Source organism: Coffea arabica, chromosome 2e (genome assembly GCF_036785885.1).
Source record: "Coffea arabica cultivar ET-39 chromosome 2e, Coffea Arabica ET-39 HiFi, whole genome shotgun sequence".
Classification (NCBI taxonomy): Eukaryota; Viridiplantae; Streptophyta; class Magnoliopsida; order Gentianales; family Rubiaceae; genus Coffea; species Coffea arabica.
Window position 1 is genome coordinate 27764017 of NC_092313.1, and position 22934 is coordinate 27786950.

Sequence of the window (22934 nt, forward strand, 5' to 3'; positions counted from 1 at the left end):
TTTAGCTTAATAAACATGAGATGCAACTGAGCTTAAGCAACTCATATCCGGGCCATGTACAATTCAAAACTATAACCTAGAAGCAATTTCTTTTGCCTTAATTTCTGTATTTTATTCTATTGAGCTACACTAAAACACACTAAGGAAAAGAAGATAGGTACCAAATGTCTTTATTTGATTCCATTTTGTGAAAAAAAAGAAAATTATTTAAGAGAAGATGGAGCAAATGATGACACAACTACGCCACTCAGGCATAATAATGAGCAAATAGTGAAACTTTCAAATCAATGATGACTCCACTTGTGCTCTTGTCCTAATGGATACGATTAAATTATGCAGCTTGTTAACCACATTTTTCCTTGCTAAGAGTCAAAAAATTTCCTCAATCATGCTAGAGTTTTACTTGATTATCGTTGAAATTGGTAGATAACTCAATTCATAATTATTGTCTCCCCATGTCAATTTTATGGTGGTCTTTTATGTTGGTTTGTCTCAATATTTCTGCTTAAGTGTCAAATGATGCATTACGCAATTCATGATTAAGGCCTTCCACGTAAATTAATGGTGTGGACTTCCATGTTGATTGTGCTAAGTGATCACTTAATAATTGCTTCATTACGTCCACTCAAGTCTTAACTGCTCTTATGTTTTTCTGAGTTTAATTGTGGTAAATTACATAACCAAGCGTTCAATCAATTGACTAAATACACGGTTATATTGGAAGAACAAGTAAGAAGAAGAAGAAGTCTTGGTCTTAACCATGAAAAGTGCCTCAAAGAGTTGATAGAGTCTGAATAATTTGAAAACATTGATAAGCGTTCAAGAAGACTGCTGAGATCCCAAAACATGACAAATTGTTGAGTCCCAAAGTATGAAACATTGCTAGTTTTAGTCCATTGGTTAAGTCTTCTGAAAAGCTTTTTTTTTTTTTTTTTTTTCAGCTGATGTAGCTATATTTTTTAGCAAGTAGTTGTTGAGATTTTGAGATTTAACTATTATAAACGAGGGCGGAAGAGGGAGTATAAGTAAGATATGTCGAGTTTAAAACCTTCAACTTATACTAAAAACAAATATAATAGATGCTTTTTGCTCCCCATCGATAAAAATGCTTTTTTAGCTTAAACAAGTTTGAGAAATCAAATTAATGCATCAAGTGCGGCCTATTCTTCAATATAGCTATGAATCATTTAAACGAAGTTAGTTCTTTAATCATTTAAAATGAGGGATAATAACAATGGATGGTCTTACAAATATTTAAGGGATAAATATATTTCTTTACCTAAAAAAAGAAGTTTCTTTACAATCCATTTAGCCAAGGTTATAGTATTGCATCAGTCAAAAAGCTGGCTGGGACCTCGATAATTGTTAAGCATGTCATAGAACTTGTACAATTTTAACCACTGCACACTTTTTTTTTTTTTGATAAAAGAAAATTTCGTTAGCATATTATTGAGAATCATCCAACATGATTTGATCTATATCGGTACTCTAATGAGCTGGTTAAATGTGCACTAGAAATTACAGATTTACAATTTAATAAGTACAATAGATCTGAAAAAATACAAATTTCATAATTGTCTTATGATATATATATATATATATCACTATTGTTCCTCTTTGTGTATGTTGCAATCTCTAGATTTGCTAATTGGTAGTTTTAAATTCTAATAATAATGATGAAATGTGTCGAAATAGATTCAACATCCAAAAGAATTTAGAATCTGACAATCATATATGAAATAGCCACTGCACACATTGTTCTATGAAAATGTATATCAGTGCATGTCTATCACAATTCATACAATATGTACGGAAACATACAAATCATTTGTGGTCCAATGCGGACCACGAACTATACCCCGATCCAATTAATCAAACGACAATATAATCTTGTTCTAGATATTTTCACATACATTTCAAGAAAATTTCATTGTGATACTCAGTTCTCGTAGGCTGCTTGAAGGGAAAGGAGATACACTTTTTCTGAAAATATTTCCTCTTGTTAGCACAGAGAAAAATTGCCTTTACAAATCAAATACAGAAACACATTTCAAAGAGTTGATCCATTCTTTTGTAATCTTTAGATCTAAATACTAATTATTAAAATGCTAAACGCAAGATCACAAGGCAATTGATAAATCACTTTCTTTACCTTTTCTCACAACTATTTTTTTCCCCTGTAACCAAAATTTCAATGTTGCATGCTTAAAACCAGGAAAAGTTAGGTTACCCAACTATGGGAGTGGCATGCAAGCAAAGGATGATGTTGGGAATCCAACGTGCCCCATATCACTAAAGCCCTCCAATCGTACCAACTTCAAGCACTGACATTTGGACCACTACCATAGAAGAGATTACATAGTTTTAAATTTTAATTGCTCTATACAAATTGCTGACATAGGTTATGGATTCCACTTTAGTTTCGATTAGAGTATCCACTGAAATTGTTTGCAAATAACAATTATGGAGAATTTTGATGCTAAGTTGTTGGCATACAGATGAGGAAACACACTTGGAGGAGTGAAAACAGGCACTAGTCCATGACAATTTGTATGCATATATTTTATAATGAATGCAGGCACCAGTTCCATATTAACGCACACTGGAACGCTTGAGTTTAGGGCTTGTGCCCTTAGCGTGGGTGACAGCACTTTCGGCATGAAAAACACCCTCAAAAGGGAATAGGACCTGTTGTATTGAAGGGAATAAACATCCAAACTGAAATTATAAAATGAAATAAATACCTAAAAGATGAAACACTATGAAGATGTGTAAACCTATAATAGGAGCAAAAGCCGCATCTACAAAAGAGGGCATGAAAGATAACCCTCACGGGATGAGGTGATAGCACTTATGGCATGAAAAATAACTCTCACGGCATGAAAAATAACACTCACAGGATGATGTGAAAGCACTTAAAAAAAAAGAAGAAAAGAAAAGGAACACCCATGATAGGAATCCGAATAATTAACATTGTCAAACTATGGAATACCGATGACCCGTTAAGGGATTAAAAGCTCTAATACGATGTCAGAATGATGATCAAAAAATGAGAAGAAACAGTGTGTATTAATAAAATGGTGTTCTAGCATAAAAGTACCAAAAATCTATATTTATAGGTGTACAAAATATGTAAAAATAGAAAATTAATCTATTGAAAGTAATTTATACAATTTGAAGATATCATTAATCTCCAATCAATTATTTAAAATTAATACCATGAATGTGGACATAACACAGACATTAGCACCTTCAATAAAAAAATGTTTTGAGAACTTTATGTTTCAGGTGAGCGTTTTGATTCTAGCTTGTTTCAGGCTAAAGAAAAAGGAATGCAAAAAAGAACTTTGAACAATTCTTTTGAAAAAAAAAAAAGAAAAGAAAAAACGGTTGAAACAAAGAAGAGGATGCACTTCTTTTTGTTCATGGAATAGGAATTACGACAATTACGTATGACGTAGATAAAGTAATAGGCAAAACAGCTTATCAAATGCCTGCACTCATATTTTGTATTTGTCTGAGTATAGTTATAAGATACCTCTTCAGCTCTTCTCCACTGCAGTGCATGAATAATGTAATATTGATATATCCTACTGTTTTTATTACGTAATTTAGAAGATCTTTCACGTAAATTGTTGTCACACTAATACATCCGCTCGACACGTTGCTCTTCTTTCTTTCTTTTTTTTTTTTGGCTGTTTTGTACGTGATGCATCCATTCATGATGTCGAATCGCACTAGATATAACCTTAAAATTAAGAATGGAAAAATTGTGTGATTGGCTCTGACTTTACGGCCACAGAGTTTTTAACAAGTATAAAGGGTTCAAGAATTGATTCTTATACGCCCAAGTTAGGTTGAGTCCTGCTTTTGTGCATGAAGCTACTGAAAAAGAGAGGAGTTGGTGGTGGAAAGCTTGCAAGCTCTGCTTTCCTCTAGACCAAATTTCCAAAGGTAAGTAATCAACAATTTCTCAGTTATAAGCTCCCTTGATTTCTCTCTTCAAAACCTATTCGTTCCTTTATCCAAGGGTCATTGAAGAATTCATGTATATGAATTGCCTTCCTTTTTTCTTCCTTGCATTGTCTTTCTTACCATTCCCATCATCTAATGCAAATCTAGCACAATGGCTTCTGTCTTTACTTCTCTATCACGTTTTACTGCTGAAGTTTCTAGCTGGATCACATACTTAGTGACTGAATATTGGCTTCATAATTTTACATTTCTCCTAACCAAAACAAAGCAATATGGTTGTATAGCAAACTTTTCATTCATGAAAAACGGAAAAAGTACTAAAAAGATTACCAGAGTTTTACGTCAGTTGCTCACAAGCCAAGCCGTACGTTACGGAATGCCCATGCAGGAAACGTGGCAGAAGCAGCCACACGAGGGCAAAAAGGAAGACGAATGCCAAAACTATTTTCTCCATATATTGCATCAATTTTTTAGGAGAAAATAACAGTTTATTTTCTGTCTATAAATAACATTTGATCTTTCTTCCTCTCCCAGCCAGAAAAAACAGTCTTAAGTGTTAATTTGGAAGGCGGGAAGAGCTAAGTCTTGAGCCCAAGTCTCCAAGGTCTGCAAGTGAGAAGCCAGGCAGGAGCTCCACTTCCTCATTTTGCAAACTAAAAGGTAAGCATTTTAGTTTTGGTATTATTCTTATTTTTGGCCTTTACAACACATATTTTCTTATCTATTATAACTTTCTGTCTTACTATAGTATACCCTGTGCAGTTTTTTATTAGTGTAATTCTGTGTACCTTGTAACCTTTACAACTCATCCTAATCTACTACTTGGACCATTATTCATCAGTTGCACTTCTAAAAAGTAAAGTAGATGAAGCTGGCTGAATTGAGTGTTGAAGCCTCTTATCTTGATTGGTTGTTGGATGCTAGTTTATCTTGTTCACAAGTTTGTAGCATTGCATGTCTGGCCTGCTTAGTGTTTTACACCTCTACTATACATTAAGGTAGATTTTTTCATAACATGGTCAAAATAACAATACTACTATTAAGGTGGATGTAAAACGTTAAATTTAGAAGAAGGGTTCATGCACTTCCACGATAGTGCATGATAGCTTCTATTCTAGTGGGTGCTGAATCTGAGTCCTCTAACTAGTTCGATCAAATAATTCTTGATTCAAGATTGAATACATGAACTTCAAGTACAAAACTAAATCATTACATTCAGTTATGAAACGTGAAATGTCAAGAATCAAATTCATTCATTTTGTGAGCTGGTATCAAGATTGTGGAACATCAAAAAACCAATTTGAGTGACATATGAACCATAGTTTGAACTCGCATAGTCGAATTATTTGATTTGAGTTAACATGAAAAAGATTGTATGGCTTTTTTTGATAAATTGGAAGCACTTCAGGTGACATATATGTATGGAATATGGCGAGGACAGCGGCATGTCTTATAGAAGGAGATAACAAGCCGACTAGTTCTTGTTAGGTCCTTTATTTTTTTTTCACTTGTTAGGTCCAGTTGGAAGGCCGTCAGATCAATAATTTAGAAAACTAGCTGAATTTTTTTACCTCCTTTGATTTAAAAAAAAAAAGAAGGAAATTTTACTTTTCAACATGTACAAAGTTTCAGTTAAACTTGTATTGTATTTCCAAAAACATTTTTTCCATTTTTTTCTTTTTGAAATTATTAGGATAGATAATTTAGTCCGATTTTGCTTTCATTTTCCCGAATTTTCTCAAAATCTTATCCAACATTTCTTCTTCAAACTTATTTGTGGCATGCTGTCAAATTGAAAAGACTTGGAATGCAATTTTTTATTTTTTTTGGTTAGTAAATAAGAATCTTGCAATGCAGTTTTCTATTTGTCATTTTATTTATGGTGCATTTATTTGAAATAGCTTCTTAATAACATACACTTTTCTTCCATGAAAACCGTTTAAAAGTACTTACAAGAATCGCAGAAACGTGGCATTTTGCTTTTATTGTTATATTATGCACTTTGTGGCCTTTACAACACACATTTACTTACTTTTCAACTTCTAGCTAGTCTTCCTATGCTATTTTGTGCAATTTTTTATTAGTATTATTTTGTGTACTTTTTAGCCTTTACAACTCATACTAATTTTTCACTTGGACCCTTTGAATGAGTGTTGAAGCCTCTATCTTGTTTGGTTGTTAGATGCATATTTGTCATTTTAACAGGTTTGTAGCATTGTCTCACCAAGAAAGAAAAAAAAGTTTGTAGCATTGCATGTCCGGCCTGCTCATTGTTTTACACCTATGTTACATTAAGGTGGATTCTTAATTTCTTACCACAAAATACAACCAAAACAATAATAATAACTACAACAATAACATCAAGGCAAAGATGTAAAACGTTAAAATAAGGGGAAGGGTCGATGCAATTTCATTGTCGTGGTAACGTTGATGAAAATCGGTGCTGATGATGCAGCTGCTGCAAATCAGCCTGAGTCCTCTAGTTCAACCAAGCAATTCCCGCCTGACAAATTGAACTTGAATAAAAATCAAAATCACAATATTCAGTTATGAAATGTGAAATATATATGTAAGTATTCATCAAATTTTTTGAGCTTAGGGGCTGCATATATCCCGCCTGACAAATTAGCGTTGGAACTTGGCTGTCAGGTTTGTGGGTAGGGAGGGAAGGGGAAAGGTTAACCCAAAAAAAAAATTTCTTTTTTTTGAGCTTGAATCGTGATTATTGTTGGGTGAAAAGCTCTACTCATTCTCAAATTCTTTTATATTTATTCTTTAATTTCATACACTGTTTGGGAACGGATTCGAATGCCAGCATGATTTGATTGACCATCCGCCAGCCACCAGCCCACTAAATCGGTGCTTATTAGTTTGCATCTACAATCATTCTTTTTTTTCCCCCCTTTTTGTTCCATGTCTTCCGTCATTTCCTGTCATTGCTTGTCTAACGTGCATATTTGCAGTTTTATTTGTCAAATGTGGTGCTTTGTGGGTTTATAATTAATCTACTGTAAGACATGGACTGATTAAAATCTTGTCAAAAGACCAAACGAAAAAATATTGAAGGTAAAACATCAAAAACCGATTTGAGTAACATATGGAACCAAAGTTGGAATTTGAGACAATATTGTCGAAGTATTTGATTAGATTTATGGCATTTGAGGTGTCTTCGAATTAGGGGTGTGCATCGAAATCGATAATTCGGAACTTTAAATTTGGAATTTTTTGAAATTTTGACATCAAAAAATCCGATCGAATTCAATTTCGAATTCACTAATTCCAAATTCGAATTCGTAGCGAATTCAATTCAGAATTCTGTAAATTTCGATTTCACCGAATTCAAGAACCCTTTTTTTTTCTTTTGGAGTTTTGTTTTGTATTTCTAATTTTTTATTATAATTATATATAAGTTTTGCTAAACTAAATGCTAACTTTGTATAATATATGTTTATGATTATAACATAATATAAAACTAACTTCATAAGAGTTATTATTGTATTGTTAAACAATATAATTATTAGTTAGATGTATTATTATATAATATAAATTTTATATTACATATATTAATATACATATATATATAAATGAATTTGAAATCGAAATTGGTATTCGATTTCCAATTTCACACCGATTTCAAATTGTGAATTCGAAATCGAAATTTCTGATTTGAAAAACCCCATTACTAAAATTATCGAATTCGAACCAAATTTGTATGTTTTGAAATTGGAAAACTCGAATTCCATTCTAATTTCCGATTTACCGATTTCGAAAATTTCAAAGTTAGTCAATAAATCGAAATTTTTCGATTTTGAACACTCCTACTTCGAAATGACATATGCATGGAAATATAACGAGGACCCTCTTCAAAGGACAAAACAGGTGGACTAGCTTCTTGTTAGGTCCAGTTGGAAAGAGGCTACCTAAGTTTTACCTCCTTTGATAAAAGGTGAAAGCAATACTTTTCTACTTAAGGAACACAAAGTTTAAGTGAACTTGTGATCCGTGTAAATAGTTTTCAAGGTATTTGTTTAAAACTTTCAGCATTTAATTATTTTATACAAAAAATATTTAGTATTTTCAGAGCATTTTATAGTATTTTTTTAAATATTTTAAAAGAAGATGGTAAAACTTTCTTTCATCCCACGAAGGAAGGAGCGGGGGACGAGTAGGGGTATGGAAATGAAAAGAAAGAGAGAGGGAGGAGGTAGGGGGAAGGAGGGGAGGGGAGGGTGTGACGGGTGGGAGGAAGGAGGACAAGGTGGGAGAGAGGGGAAGAGAGGGGTGGTTGTCAGGGAAGAGAGGAGGTGGCGGTGGTAGGTGTGTATTTATTTTTTTCTTTTCTTTTGTTTGGATTTTTTTTAAAATTAATACATGTGTCTATATATATATATTTAAAACACCCGTAAAAACATGACTGCCAAACACACCCTGTATTCTATCGAAGAATATTACTCCATTTTGCTTCTCAAATTAACTAGCAAAAGATAGAGTACTCCGTCCGCTTAAACTTTCTTTTTTTTTTTCAAGGTAAACCTAAACTTTTGTCAGAAAAACAGACAGAATAAAGTGCTGACAAGGAGTTCAATACTGACAACTAGATAAAATATAAAACTTTCGTTTCCCTGATTTTTAGAAAATCAATTATTTTTCAGCGTATCTCATGTCCACCAACAAAATGTTTGTCTCCCAATATCTCATCCGCGACATTTCTTCATCAACAATAAAATTGTGGCATGCTGTCACAATGCATTTTTTCATCTGTCGTTTCAGAACTATTTAGGTTCCGTTTCATTTGTTCAACTTCTGAAATGCAGCTTATAAGAAGACTCCAAAATGATTTCAAAGTTCCGAAGACTTGTATTATTTCACAAGTTAGTCTTGAATAGCCAAGTGCACCTTAAACAACACTACTTTTCACTTTTAAATTAGCTATAGGCCTAAAAGCTGAAGAAAGAAAAACTTATTTTCTTCGTCTTGTTTAAACTTTAAAAACGACACTTTATTTTTTCCCCTTATGGAGAAGATACCCCTAGTGCTTTTCTTGGGTGCATGAACAACCTCAACTTACAATTGAATCGAGAAAACAGCAATCACGAGCTTAGATTCAAAACAGAGTTGATATGGTTCGATCTTAAAACCTAATTTTAGATTCAATTGTTTTTTTGAAAGTAAATTTAATCTCCTTAGCTCAAGGCATGCAAATTTAATTCTATACTTGCACCTTTGACTGTATAGTCTCAAATCTCACAGCCACAACTAGTCCTAGCCCTTTGTAAAATGTCACCTTCCGTTTTCTTTCAATCATTTTCGGTTTCCTATATATATATAAGGAGAAGACGTGTCGAAGTGGGCAAAAGGGAAGCTTCAATCTAGAAAGGTCTGTCCCTTGATAATTAATCTGCGTTTTCGGGCCAAATTTCTTTCCCTTGTAAAGGGATGAAAAGGGAGCTGCCACCTCCAAGTCCAATATAAACATTAGTCGTGTTCATATCCCAAAATGTCCCAAGTAGATGGTTTTTGAAGCCCCTATTGGACCCTTCTCTAATGTGACAAGGTCATAAATTTATGTACATTTATTCTCTTCATAAATTTAGTAAAATCCTAAAAATACCGTCCCATATATCTACCATTGTAAATTTGATCTCCCACCTCTTAAACTGCATAGGTGTGTGGTGTCCTCGATTCTCTTCATAACTGGTTTATCTTAGATTATTAAGGACAAACTTGAGAGAGAGTACATTTCTCCTATTTATGAATCATTTTCCAACCCTAAGGAGAATTTTTCAGAGGAATATTAGTACTTTATGTCATTTGTGTCCAGGGAAGGTGTTTATTAGTACCGGTAACATTAGAATTGCCAACTAAGTTGTAATCATCCGTTGCATGTTCAAATCTAGAAGTATGTGCAGGTGTTGACAGGTATATTATCATCCAAAAGGTCTAATTTCACTTTCCATCCAATAATCAAAAGGTCTAATTTCACTTTCTAATCCTTAGTGTCATTATAAATTCTCAATCACACCTTTACTTTTGATTTCGGATGCTTCATAGTCCATAATCATCTCAAATTTTATTCTAAAGCCCTTGCATTTGAGACTCCTTTAACCTAGATTTTCGTCCCTTATCGCCTCAATGCTCATGTACACAACTTACCTTCTTTTCAAAAATATGCACTAACATTAATTAGTCCTTAAGAATCTCAAATTGAAGAGCTGGTTTCTTGGTTTTGTATTTGTTTATTTCATTTACTATATTGGTAAAATTTGGGGCCTTTTGATAACTTGAGGATCAAATATCAACACTAACACAAATGCTATAAACTTTTCTTTCATTGGCCAATGATCTCCTATTTCTTCTACTAAATGGTCTTTCCTTAAGACAAAGTAGCATTTAATTAGAACGTCTTTGCTGTACAGAAACTTTACCTAATGTCTCTAATTTAATAGCTTTTCGATGTCAAACGATGATTAAGAGAATTAAGCAATTCTTGATGATTTAGAATTTTAATCTTGCATGTGCTTTGTCTCCTTTAGTTGCATCTTGTCTTCCGGATTCAATGATTTTTTCATGTGATATGCAGATTTACAATCCAAAAAAAAAAAATTTGGAAGTGTTTAAACGAATCCCATATGCCTGCTTTTATTTTAAATTTAAAACTTCCCCAAACATGCACAGACATCAAGCATGAATACGTTGAATAGGTATAGATCAATTCCCATAATTATGAATTTCTTCAAACTTTTATTATTATTATTTTTTAACTATCAATGGGTGACGAAGCCTCCTCCTCAGATCAAGAAAATCAGTTATTTAGTTCCATCTTAGCTCCAAAAAAAATGATGGTTTTTTTTTTTCTAAAAACAAAATTGATGGTCTACAAAATAGAACAAGTAAAAATTAGAGAAAATGTATAGACAATCTAAGGTGAATTTAAGAAGTTTCTGTAACATTTGCATTTAACCAAACTAATTAGTGTTGGTAACGTGTATATTTAATGAGTGTTGGTAACGTGAACATTTAATGTCTACATATGTATATATTAAACCAGAACATATTTTTCATCTTTGGTGCCTGTCTGCGCATTCACTGTGTGTGAATGTGTCACACTGGATTGAATCAAATGTTAAGCTGAATTTTTTGATGTGCCTATTTAAATGGAGAAGTCAAAGATGGCATTATACTTGAAGAAGACGAATGTACGGACTGACCTACAAAATCGTGCCACTATTTCATGATCATTATTTTATTGATCTCTGAAATATTCCCATCTGCATCTCAAACTTTTAAAAGTGCTTGAAAACTTGACAATTAAGCATAGGGTAACCACTCAAATGAGTGAATTACTACCATTTCCTTTGTCTTGTTCTCAAACAGCACACCAAGTGGACTGTGAAAGAGATTGAATGGTTATATATATGTGAGAAGGTTTGGTGGACATTGTTGGCGTTTCTCTATAGTTTATTGTGCTGAGAATATGTGTAGTTGATTCTTGTGTCCCTTTTCTTCTTCAAATTGGAAAAGAAAATGACATGCAACAAAATTTTGACGGTAAGATAACACATTAAAGAAAACAACAAACTACTGCTGATTGTTTTTGCATTTTCCGAATATAGAATGGTTTTCCAATCGATGGTTACACTTTCACTAGAAAATTACTCAGTTTTTCTCTCCTTGAAGTTGAGTTTGTACAAGGATCTTTCACAATATAAAGTCAAATTGGAGGTAAAAAAAAAATGTGACAAGATCTGCCATTGTTAAGATTCAGTTAAAGTGTATCTGTTTTCATTTGTGTGTTATTTTCTGCCTGAAAAACACAAGTACAGAACTACAGTAGATTTTTGTTTATTCGTTTTACCAATAACTAAAAAAGAGTAGCTCCAAGAAATAGAAGTACGGAGCTTTAGCAGAGTCAAGTATATTTTTGCACAAAGGCTAAGCTAAGAAACATATCACAGTTGCAATGTGCAGACTTTGGATTATTGTAGGCCTCCTAATTTCCTGAAGTGATCAAGGCTTCTAGGTAGGGATGATCATCCCTATTGGCCTAACTCATGAATTTCAAGATTTTGAATTATTCTGGCAACTTTAGCAATTACGTGACAAGTTTTTCTTTGTTTTTTCGTGGTCGGTGGAAATGCAGTGGAATTGGTAATCGTACAATGACTGCTGCCACAAAATTTACAATCATAAGCAAATTCTCCAAGTTTCTAAGAAGCAGAGACGGTTGCATGAGATCCAAAGCAATGCCTATATCCAGTCCAATGTCGATGGGATGGTGATATAGTTGTTTGTCCATGCACCGCTCAGAATTAGTATCTCTAATCACTTAGACATCCCATGTAAAATGCAGTCTAACCAAGATATCCTACCACAGATGATAACCGACCAAGGGCATGAATCTTTACCTAATTTTTGCACTCATCATGCAAATCAAGATTATAGATTTGGTTTTTGTGTTTCTGTTTTTTATTTCTTGAGAAAAAAAAAAACCAATAAACAAAGTTCTGCATTAGATTCACATTTTTTTAGAAGCAAGAGAGAATGACAACATAGGAGTAAATGTTTAGTAGATCTGAAGAACAACAATCGCCTGAACGTTAAACCCAAGAAGTACTACCTGTATTCGTGGCGAAAAGGAATTAGGCCACCTCTTAATTTAACTTCAGAAAAGTCTTTGGACCTCTCAATTTGTTTTTCTCTAGTCCTATGATGTCTTCCCCTGGCCACATTCTTTACATTTTTGCAGTAGCTTAACTAGACAGGCATGATCCAGATTCGGTGATATCTCTATAGCTGGAAGAAGGGTTCCCTTTATTATTGTCTAATGTTGTGTTTTGACAGTAGTTAAGAACTCTTTGAGTAGATGATTAAGAAAAGATTGTATGGAGCTGATGGAATTTAAGGTGTCTTTTGTTCTTTAATTTGTTTAATGTTTTCTTGGAGACATCACTTTAATGCTGAGTCATAGACTAAAGTCTAAAAAATGGTCAACATTTTTGACTATGAGCTAACATTTGTTGTGGAAAAAGTACGGCTGATTTACGGCTGGTCTTTGAATACAGATTTGCTTGTGTACTGTCGGAAGTTTCCCCGTGATTCCCTTTTATTCTTCATCTTTGTGGCACTGCTCATTCATGCATTTTTTATTGGGGATTTCGTGGCAGTCCAGTTGATTATGTGAGGGTCCATATGAATTTTATGAAGCATTATTGGGGGAAAATGTATGCAATTTTCCAACTTTCCATGAATCGTCGGTTTGTTTTGATAGGGAAAGTGCTTTAAAAATATTGATTTCACAGGATGGATGGATAGGTTTTGTCTATAGCTAGGCAGTAATATCAGGGGATCAGTACCTGAGGAAGGTTTATACATTTCCATGTTCATGTGCTCTGTTAAATTTTAACAAACTGCTGACTACTTCATCTTGCTTCACGCACTAATATAGATCGCTAAATGCAGTATATTTCGGCGCTTGATGCGCCCCTGGTATTGTTCTCTGCATCTTCCCATTTTCTTGGGAGAAAACTGTCCTTAGATGATGCCACGAGTGCCTGCCTATTCCTGCTGGAAAACTGGACTGAAAAATCAGCTGATTTTTGGCCTAACTTTTAGACACATCTGAATGAAGTGATACTGCTCATCTAACTTTTGTTCATAACTGAAATCTACCGATGACTATCATTGAAAAATGTTTAATACGAATCGCACACTTTATAATACTATGATTGATTAGGTTAGCAACCTGCTGATTTTAGTCAAGATTTGGAATGTTATGCTTGAGATGTTGTATATTCTTTCTCATGCTAGCTCTGAATTTGAAGAGACATTTTCTTTTTTTCTTGTTACTGATATCAGTGTTAGTAATTCCAACGTACGTGTAAAATTACATTTAGCTTTGGTAAAGCTGCCATGACATTACATGTCTTCCACAGCCAGTGGAGGTTCAAACTGTTTGCTCTAGAGCAATAAGCTATAAATTGACACAATTTTGTCACCATCCCAGCGCCTGGATTCCTCCATTTTGTATCAACTAGAGTCGTATTCCTTTCGCCATTTGGTAGATTAACTTGCAAGTTCTTGTAGCTGATTGTTAAGCTTGCCGTGTCTGCCAAAAGCTGCAATTTGTTTACCTTACTAGTTCGTGCTTTCTGTTTTCACTCCACTGTGAATTTAGGCAAGTCACTTTAACAAATAGAGTTGATGCTTAACCACTTCTAAAGCTGAAAGATTCTGTAACTGGTTCTACATCGATTCTGCTGTCTAATAATCTAAAACTGTATATCTATAATTTCTGGCAGCCACATAATAGTTTGGTTGGCACTGTTGCACAGCCTGCAATAGGATTGCTGTCTACTCCCCGGCAAGAATCAGCCAAGTGGTAGATCTATAGCTTTGGCATGGCAGATAATGCTGTTCTGGCTTCCCCTGAGAGAAAATGGAATTTTCCACTCTTGGTTTTCTTCGAAGATGTTAGGTACATTTTCGGGATGCTATTGCAATCTTTCAACTTGTTAAGATAATCCAAGTGCTCTTAGTTTCAGCTCTGCCTCCAAACACCATCTGTTAGTAACGAATGGTTCCTGAAAAGTAATCTGGGACCCTAAAAATGAGCCAAAAACTCATTTTTTGATTTGGAGGGACGGACGGTTCTATGCTTGAAGGTGACACTGCTTTTTTGACTGAATCTTTTCTCAGGAGTGTCTTCAAATTGGATGATCTTGGCTTGGAGATCTTGCGCATTGCATTTCCTGCAGCTCTTGCATTGGCTGCTGACCCCATTGCTTCTCTGATTGATACAGCATTTATTGGCCATCTGGGTATGCTTTATAATCCCTTTCCATTACCTTAAGCACATTTATCTATCATAAGCCAAAATTATGTCCAGAACGCCTCCTTATGTGGATAAGTCCAACTACAGACTATGACGATTCTGATATATTGGAAACAGATTACCACAAATGGTTACTGATCAACTTTTCCTAACTGTGCAGGTCCAGTAGAAATTGCAGCTGTTGGTGTTGCAATTGCTATTTTCAATCAAGTGTCAAAGGTAGCCATATTCCCGATAGTTAATATTACAACCTCCTTTGTTGCTGAGGAAGACACAGTCAAAAGAATAGCTGATGAATCGCAAGCCAATGACTTGGAGAAAGGTTCAGTAAAGATCAATGAAACAGAAGAACAGACGCCAGAAGATGCTAAGGTGGAGAAGTTGGATACTTCAGGCCCTGAGAATGAACCAAAGGAGTTCGAGAAGGAATGTGGTATGTTTCCTTACCTGAAGAGCTCAGATGGATGAGCAGCTTATTTTGGTGAAGTGTATATGTGCAGGTCGTGTCATAACTTCTGAGGATCAAAAGGTATATATATATTAACTCGTTTTCTTTCTTCAATCAGATTTTAAAACAGCTTCATGCAAATCTTCACCTGTAACTAAAAAATCTGCTGCTGAGGGAAAACACAAACCTGAGAGGCGACATATCCCTTCAGCATCAACTGCGCTGGTTGTTGGTGGTGTGCTTGGCCTTCTCCAAACAGTGTTGCTTATATTTCTGGCAAAACCCATCCTTGGATTCATGGGAGTGAAATCTGTGAGTATTAGGAGTACTTACACCTCCAGAAAAATGCATCGAACTCTAGGATTCAGGCTTCACACTTCCAACACTCTGTAAGGTGATAACATCTTAATGCCATTTGTCCTTTTTTGGATCAAATAGGGATCTCCAATGCTGGCCCCAGCACAGAAGTATCTAACACTGAGGGCACTTGGTTCTCCTGCTGTTGCACTTTCTTTGGCCATGCAAGGCGTCTTTCGAGGTTTCAAGGATACTAAAACTCCTCTGTACGCCACTGGTAATGCATTCCTTCATTACCTTTTCTTCTGTGTTTCTATTACGTTTCTATATGTCTGCATTAGTCTTTTAGCAATAAAACCAACACCTTTATATGAAACATTTGGATGTCACCATTAGGACAGCTTTCATTAGTTTCCAGGCACTCAAATTGAAAAGAAGTTTTACCAAGTCTGCAACTTTTTTTTGTAAAACAGTATCCATCATCACCAGCTAAAAGAGCAGTTTAGAATTGTAGATTATTTCTCTGGTCCGGAACCAAAATATCAGTACTTGACATACCACAATCACAAGTCAAAACACTTCAGCTAATTTCTGCTTGTGTTTTTGTACCAACAGTTGCAGGAGATACAACAAATATCATTTTAGACCCCATCTTCATATTTGCCTTCCATTTTGGTGTTAGTGGTGCAGCCATTGCCCATGTTCTTTCCCAGTAAGTATTTTATCCATAACTTTCTGCACTAAATGCATTTCAAAATGCCTTATTCTTCCTAATGCGCTGCAAAAATGAATCACCTAATTTTCATTCACTTGACCGACAGCTTTACTTTCTTACAGGTACTTGATTTCCATTATACTATTGTGCAAGCTAATGAAGCAAGTTGACCTATTGCCTCCAACTACTAAACGTATGCAATTCAGCAAATTTCTCAGGAGCGGTAGGTATCATGCTTGATTGATAGTATAATTTGTACTGATGCTACTTTACTATGCAGAGCATTGCTAAACCTAATGACATTATATCTGTGAAAGCATTGCATATACCCGATAATACATAAACGTTGTAATGAAGATTTCAAGTAAATTAGAGAAACCAGAAATGACTTCTGATGTGGAAAAGCAGAGTTCACTTACTTTATAGTTGATCATGATCACATGTCCCAGAACCTAAAATCTTTGTATAACTCTTTTAGACGATGAACAAGAATGAAATATAAATCCAACTAGCGGACCATAACACAAAGACAGCAGCTTTGAAGCCGTCCATGTATTTGCAGAAACCTTGTTCTGATTCTCATTGCACATTTATCAACTCAATTAGACGGTAATAGGAAAAGTGAAAATATCCACACAATCAAATTCAACTTTGCTTGTCATTCAACTGAAATGAGTTTTACAAATTTCAAGTTGGAAGTCCTTTGATGTTTCTTTTCTTCAAATGCTGGTGTACACTCAAAGATTTCATTACTTCTTCCCGTGTTTGTTACTCAAATACTCCTAATTACTAAGGGTATGAAAAAATTGTCACCTTATCCAAGTCACATTTTTTCCTTTATCCAACTATCACATCCGAAAACTTAAATAGTATAAATGAACCAATCAAACGCCTTCCACTGATTTTCCCTTGGCTTTTGAGCACAGGTTCCCTAATATTAACGAGGGTTCTGGCTGCAACAATTTGTGTGACCTTGGGTGCATCAATGGCTGCAAGGCTTGGGCCAACACCTATGGCTGCATTTCAGGTTTGCTTACAGGTCTGGCTGACATCGTCACTTCTTGCTGATGGTTTAGCTGTTGCAGGACAGGTAAGAAATTTCTTTTCCTTTTGGCAATTGATGGAGACCTAAGAAATGAGATTTACCATTAACATGCACGACAAATTCTTTTATGCATCAAGAAAGTAGTCATTCTTTCTTCCTTCAATATATCCTGCAAGCAAAAACTATCAACTACTACCACATCATGTTGCCAAGCTTTTACAAATTCTGCTTCTTTTTATTCAGGCCATTCTTGCTTGTGCCTTTGCTGAAAAAGACTATGAAAAGACAACAGCAGCAGCAAGACGAGTGTTACAGGTAAATAAGTGCTTGCCATTTATTCTTCCAGAAAAAAGGCAACCCTTCAAAAACCTCAAGGATCATATACTGTCATCTTCTTACTAGAAGCTGCTGAAGGCTTCAAGAAATGAAACTCACCTTTTGACTTGGAAGTTTTAGTTATCCGCGAAAAGGGATTTAACTAACACTATGACATCTAATCTCCATATACGGCAGTTTCGCAAAACATAAACTTTATCATGGAATCTTCTTTTACTTATAAGGATTGATCATAAAAACCATCTTGATTACATTCACTCTTTATTCCACAGATGGGGTTGGTGCTTGGAATTGGTCTAGGCCTAGTTGTTGGACTTGGCCTATACTTTGGTTCTGGAATCTTTTCAAAGGACAAGCACGTACTTGCAATTATAAGTATAGGCGTGCCGGTATGTTGCATGCAATTAATTTTAATCAAATAATTTGATTTGATGCACATAATCTCCATCTTCCTCTTTTCGTTTAAAAATCATCGGTTGAAGCTTTTTCTCTCTTCTTTCATCAGTTTGTTGCAGGCACACAACCAATCAACTCAGTAGCCTTTGTTTTCGACGGTATCAACTACGGATCATTTGATTTTGCATACGCTGCATACTCCATGGTAAATTCTCTCCACCTTCTAAAAAGAACGATACAAAATCCAACTCTCTACTGTCTTAGCATTTTTATCTTACATTTCTTTAGCATCCTTCATGACACATTCTCAACTGATCAAGGTTATGGTGGCTGCACTGAGCATTGGATGCTTGTTTCTCCTCTCCAAAACTCATGGCTTCATTGGAATATGGATTGCTCTAACCATCTACATGGTTCTGCGTGCATTTGCTGGCTTATTGAGGTAATCAAATCTGATAATTTGACGCAAATGAATCACTTAAACTAGCAGCCTCTACAGACAAATTTATCAAACTGGACATATCCATGTAATCTGTTAACCATGTTTTATTACAATGTTGGCAGGGTGGGTTCAGGCACAGGACCCTGGAGATACCTTCGAGGGACATCATTGTCCTAGGACACAAAGGAAGCAGTTCTCTAAATCTAGAACCTATGCATTAACACGTTATTGTTAAATAATCACATTTCTTCCCTTTCTTTTCAAGTATCAATATTGAGTATGTACTATGGGGTAGAGATTAGTTTGTGAGATTTTCTACCCGTTCTCGTAGATTTTGTTAGACCTATATAATGTACTATGTAATAATAATGTATGAAACAGATGCCTTATATATTGAGCGGCCATACTGTGATTGGAGCCGCATGACTGGTTGATGAAAATGTGCATTTGTGTGTTCAATCTTTGATGAGGAATAGGGATGGAAAAATGCATACAATTTTCTCTTTAGCGGACAATGAAAGAAAATAGATACTTCTAGCCATGTCAATAGATCGACACTTGCACGGATCTATTCCAGACCCAATCTACTTGGATGGGGTTTGGACTTTAATTTCTCAAATTCAAATTCTACCCAAATTCAAAACCTGTAAGAGAGTTGGACGTGGATACAAATTGAAACTTTGAAAATAAATAGAAGTAGTTGGTAATATTTTTTTTTTTGGGAGTTTATAACATTGCATTCTACATCTTGAATATTAATTTTATTATTTAAAAATAAAAACTGGATAGTATTTATATTATTTTTCAACTCTATATATTTTTAATATATTTTTACTTTAGTATGTTCAAAAAAATACAATGGATAATCATTGGATATCTAGATGTACGAGAGTCTAGGTTTGGACATACATGTAAGAGTACAAATAACTCACAGTAGTGAGAAATTCGAATAACAGAAGACAAAGTATAGAAAATGATACATTTGCTTATGTTAACCCGCATTAATTTTACAAGGTGTAACTTTTAAAGACTAATTTATCAGAACCATGTTTGTAAGACATATGGATTAAAAGAATAAGTGAACTAAACTCTAAATCCCTTGAAATTTGCTCCATTCGCACTTTACCCCTTTAAACTTATTAAATAGGTAGTTTTCCCTCCTTGATATTTTAGGGCAAAATTGCCCTTTTATGTTAAATTTTTTATAATTTCTTTTACACCCTTTTTTCTTTTTCTATTTATCTCTTTTCTATTTTTTTTTAAATTTTTCTCCTTCTCTCGTGTGACCAACTACTTTCTTCTCGCGGCTACTATTATTATATATAGACTAATTTTAATCTTCTTAATCTTATTCTTATGTTTTTTTGTGTTATTAGGAGTAATAATAATCGCAAAGTCTATATTATTTCAAAGTACATATTAGTATATTAGCTATGCACATGGAATATTTTGTATTATATTTAAGTTAATACATCTAGAGTTTAGAATTAATTAATTGTTAATAGTAAAAGTAATAAATAAGGATATCATAATAATATAATGTTTAATTAGCTATACATAATTAAAAAATTAATAAGTATTCTTGTTACTTTGTTTATTAGGTACATAAATTTAAATATTAAGTAATTAAAAATTTTAGTTGGTTAATACCTGTTTAAATAGTTAAATTGCTAGTTATATGCTTTTTGACTATGACACATATACTATTTTCTCATGCTATATAATTTTTCATGAATTTCTTAATATTGTAATTAAATAAATAAACTAAAAGAAAAAAATCATAAGCAAGAAAAACTACAATGTTACAATAAGCATAAAATTAGTACTAGTACTAGAAAAATGAAGGAAATAGTGACACCAAATAAGTGAAAAAGAAAAAAAAAAGAACATAGTTAAAAAGGAAAAACAAAAGAATGAATAAACAAGGAGAATGATGAAATAATTTAATCAGGGCACTTTTGTTTTTAAACATCAAACAAAGAGAGGGGACAAAGTGTCTATTTAATAAGTTTAGGGGATAATCTACAACTAGTGTAAAGTTACGACCACACGTTTTTAACTTGGGTTGCCCATTTGAAGGGTCCAACCGATGACCTAAACCGAAGTCCAAACCACCCTGTCATGTTTGGCTGCGAATGGGTTTTTAAATGACCAGAAAGCAAGTGCCCAACGTAGATCAACACCTTTCCGTCACACAAAAATAAAACACAAATATTTAAGGTTTATTTTAGTTTACTCACGGAAGGATTTCTAAAATAACTAAAAGGAAAAAAATAGAGACCAAAACATTTCCTTCTAGTGCTTAGTAAGTAGCATCTGAATCTTGAAATCACGGTTATGTTGTTAATCCCATCTAATTTCGTTTTGGGTTAGACCAATTCCGCTCATGCGATAGGGGGAGGAATGAGTTGAGTGATAGTGAGAAATGTGAAATTCAAGATTTCCCACTTAAAATAAAAGACTTGCATGCCCATTTGAATTGCTATTTTTTGAATTTTTGTAGAAAAAATTATACTGTAATGATTTGACGTTTACGAGACAAAAATATATTCATGAAAAACATAAAAAAATTTTGGAGAAAAATTGCTTTCCAAAGAGGTGCAAGCTAACCACCTTCAAAAAAAAAATTTCCCATTTACCCTTAAAAAAATAGTCAAAGCTAATTATTCCAATCCTTGAACTGGGATCCCATCCTATTTCAATTGAATAAATCTACTCTAAGATCTGATGTCAAGGAAGTATTCTCTTTTGATTACGATAAGTAGGTGTGATCAAAACTGAAGCAATAATGACAAAGTAGAAGCTAAAGGCATTTTGTTCAAAGGCAATGAGAATTTTGGTGCAAAAGGTGAAATCCCATGATCACTTTATCTAAAAACTTTAACCAGATTCTCGCATGCAGCACCTTATCCTTGACCTCGAAAGAGAAAGAAAAATAAGGTGGATGTCAGGACGAATTGGGTAGCAGAATATGTCCCAACAAAATATTCCACCAGTTATCCTATGAAATAATGAGAACCAATACTGCAAAAGGAGAAGTCAAGTTCTCCTATGATATACAAAAGATTCCATATTACTTAAAGTGCGTTTGATAAAATTGAAGTTTGAAAACTGAAATTTGAAATCTAAATTCATTAAATTATTGAATTATCAAGTATTGAATCTAACACATTTTGGTATATATCATATTCAGTGATAAGTGAATAACTTATAACTTATTTTTAAAAGCAAATTTTATCTAAAAAATTTATTACCACTTAATTAATTCAAATATTCAATTTTTTATTATCAAACGCGTCTGAACATGTTAAGATCTGAATCTATTAAATTTAACTATTAAATTGAATTATCAAATATGGCCTTAGACAATCTAGTAACTAGAAAAGCACAGTGGTCCATTTGAAATTGTAAGTTTTCTAAAGTTTTTATAATATATATATATATATATATATCCTTCGATAATATAATATATATAAAATTTAAAAAAAATGATTGAAAAATATATCGAACAAATCTTTCTACAAAAGCTTGCAAAATCCACATTCATTTTCGTGAGAACTCACAATTAAAGCTGCAAACGAGTCGAACCGAATCGAGTTTTGACCTAATCGAGTCGAGACTTGACTTAATTTTATTGAACTCGAACTCGACCTAATTATGTTATTTTTAAAAAAATAAATAAAATAATTTTTTTCTTTATAAATAATAATATATTAAGAATATATATGTAATTTTATTATTAAAATAAAAAATATATATAAATATATATATATATATACATATACTTAAAATAAAAAATATAAAAAATATATGTATATACTCGAGTCCGCGAGACTAATGAGATATTTTGAACTCGAGTTCGAGCTTGATTTCGATTCGAGCTGGGCTCGAGCCGCTCGATTCGTTTGAAGCCCGCTCACAATCCAAATAAAGCCTAATGAATGACTCCCTCCTTGAAGTCATAAAGCTGCACCGTGAACGACGGGGAGGGGTGCATGTGCGCATGATGTGATTGATTGATCATTGATCATTCTTCCTTCCACCACCACAAAAATTTTGGAAATCTAGCATTTCTCTATTTATCAATTACGATAGGCGACCAACTGAATATTCTCTGTGTTTTTAACTTGTACTACTACAGTATTAATGCATTTTAAATTTTTTATTTAATTCGCTCGAGATAATTGCCCGAGTGGATGATTAGCATCTTTTCACTTTGCATAAGCATTCCCCGGCAGAGCGTCCTTAGGCATCTAACAATACATACACAAGAAGTCCAAATTTAACCAATCAATAATGATCAATGAAGTACCAAATATGAGCATACAGAGATTAATTTTTCCTGCATACTTGCGGTAATTAATAGTCAGCAATCTAATTGATAACAAAGTCCCAACTTTCTCAATATCCTCAAAAAATTTATCCAGAATGGTAATTGCTGAAGCATCC

At 33.8% G+C, this 22934-nt stretch overlaps 1 protein-coding gene across 3 annotated transcripts; it reads left to right on the plus strand.

Moving 5' to 3' along the window:
- The first annotated feature begins 3856 nt into the window (after window positions 1-3856).
- LOC140036955 (protein DETOXIFICATION 43-like) lies at window positions 3857-18925 on the plus strand. Of its 3 annotated transcripts, none has more exons than XM_072080239.1 (15): window positions 3857-3954; window positions 4510-4635; window positions 14274-14449; window positions 14671-14792; window positions 14967-15239; window positions 15373-15566; window positions 15693-15828; window positions 16167-16263; window positions 16389-16489; window positions 17193-17356; window positions 17555-17626; window positions 17920-18036; window positions 18153-18248; window positions 18364-18485; window positions 18608-18925. In XM_072080239.1, exons 3-15 carry the CDS (start codon window positions 14373-14375, stop codon window positions 18660-18662), a joined length of 1626 nt encoding a protein of 541 aa, XP_071936340.1. In that variant the 5' UTR covers window positions 3857-3954; window positions 4510-4635; window positions 14274-14372; the 3' UTR covers window positions 18663-18925. The 3 variants fall into 3 exon arrangements, with proteins under 3 accessions (XP_071936340.1, XP_071936341.1, XP_071936342.1); XM_072080240.1 differs by having other exon boundaries at window positions 14307-14449; XM_072080241.1 differs by lacking the exons at window positions 3857-3954; window positions 4510-4635 and adding an exon at window positions 13319-13337 and having other exon boundaries at window positions 14307-14449.
- Window positions 18926-22934: the final 4009 nt, after the last annotated feature.

Coding starts and splice junctions, on each gene's coding strand:
- LOC140036955 (XM_072080239.1), top strand. CDS start 14,373: ATGGCAGATAATGCTGTTCTGGCTTCCCCTGAGAGAAAATGGAATTTT. Junction 15,567..15,692: donor GATTCATGGGAGTGAAATCT/GTGAGTATTAGG, acceptor TGGATCAAATAG/GGATCTCCAATGCTGGCCCC. Junction 16,490..17,192: donor CAGCAAATTTCTCAGGAGCG/GTAGGTATCATG, acceptor TTTTGAGCACAG/GTTCCCTAATATTAACGAGG.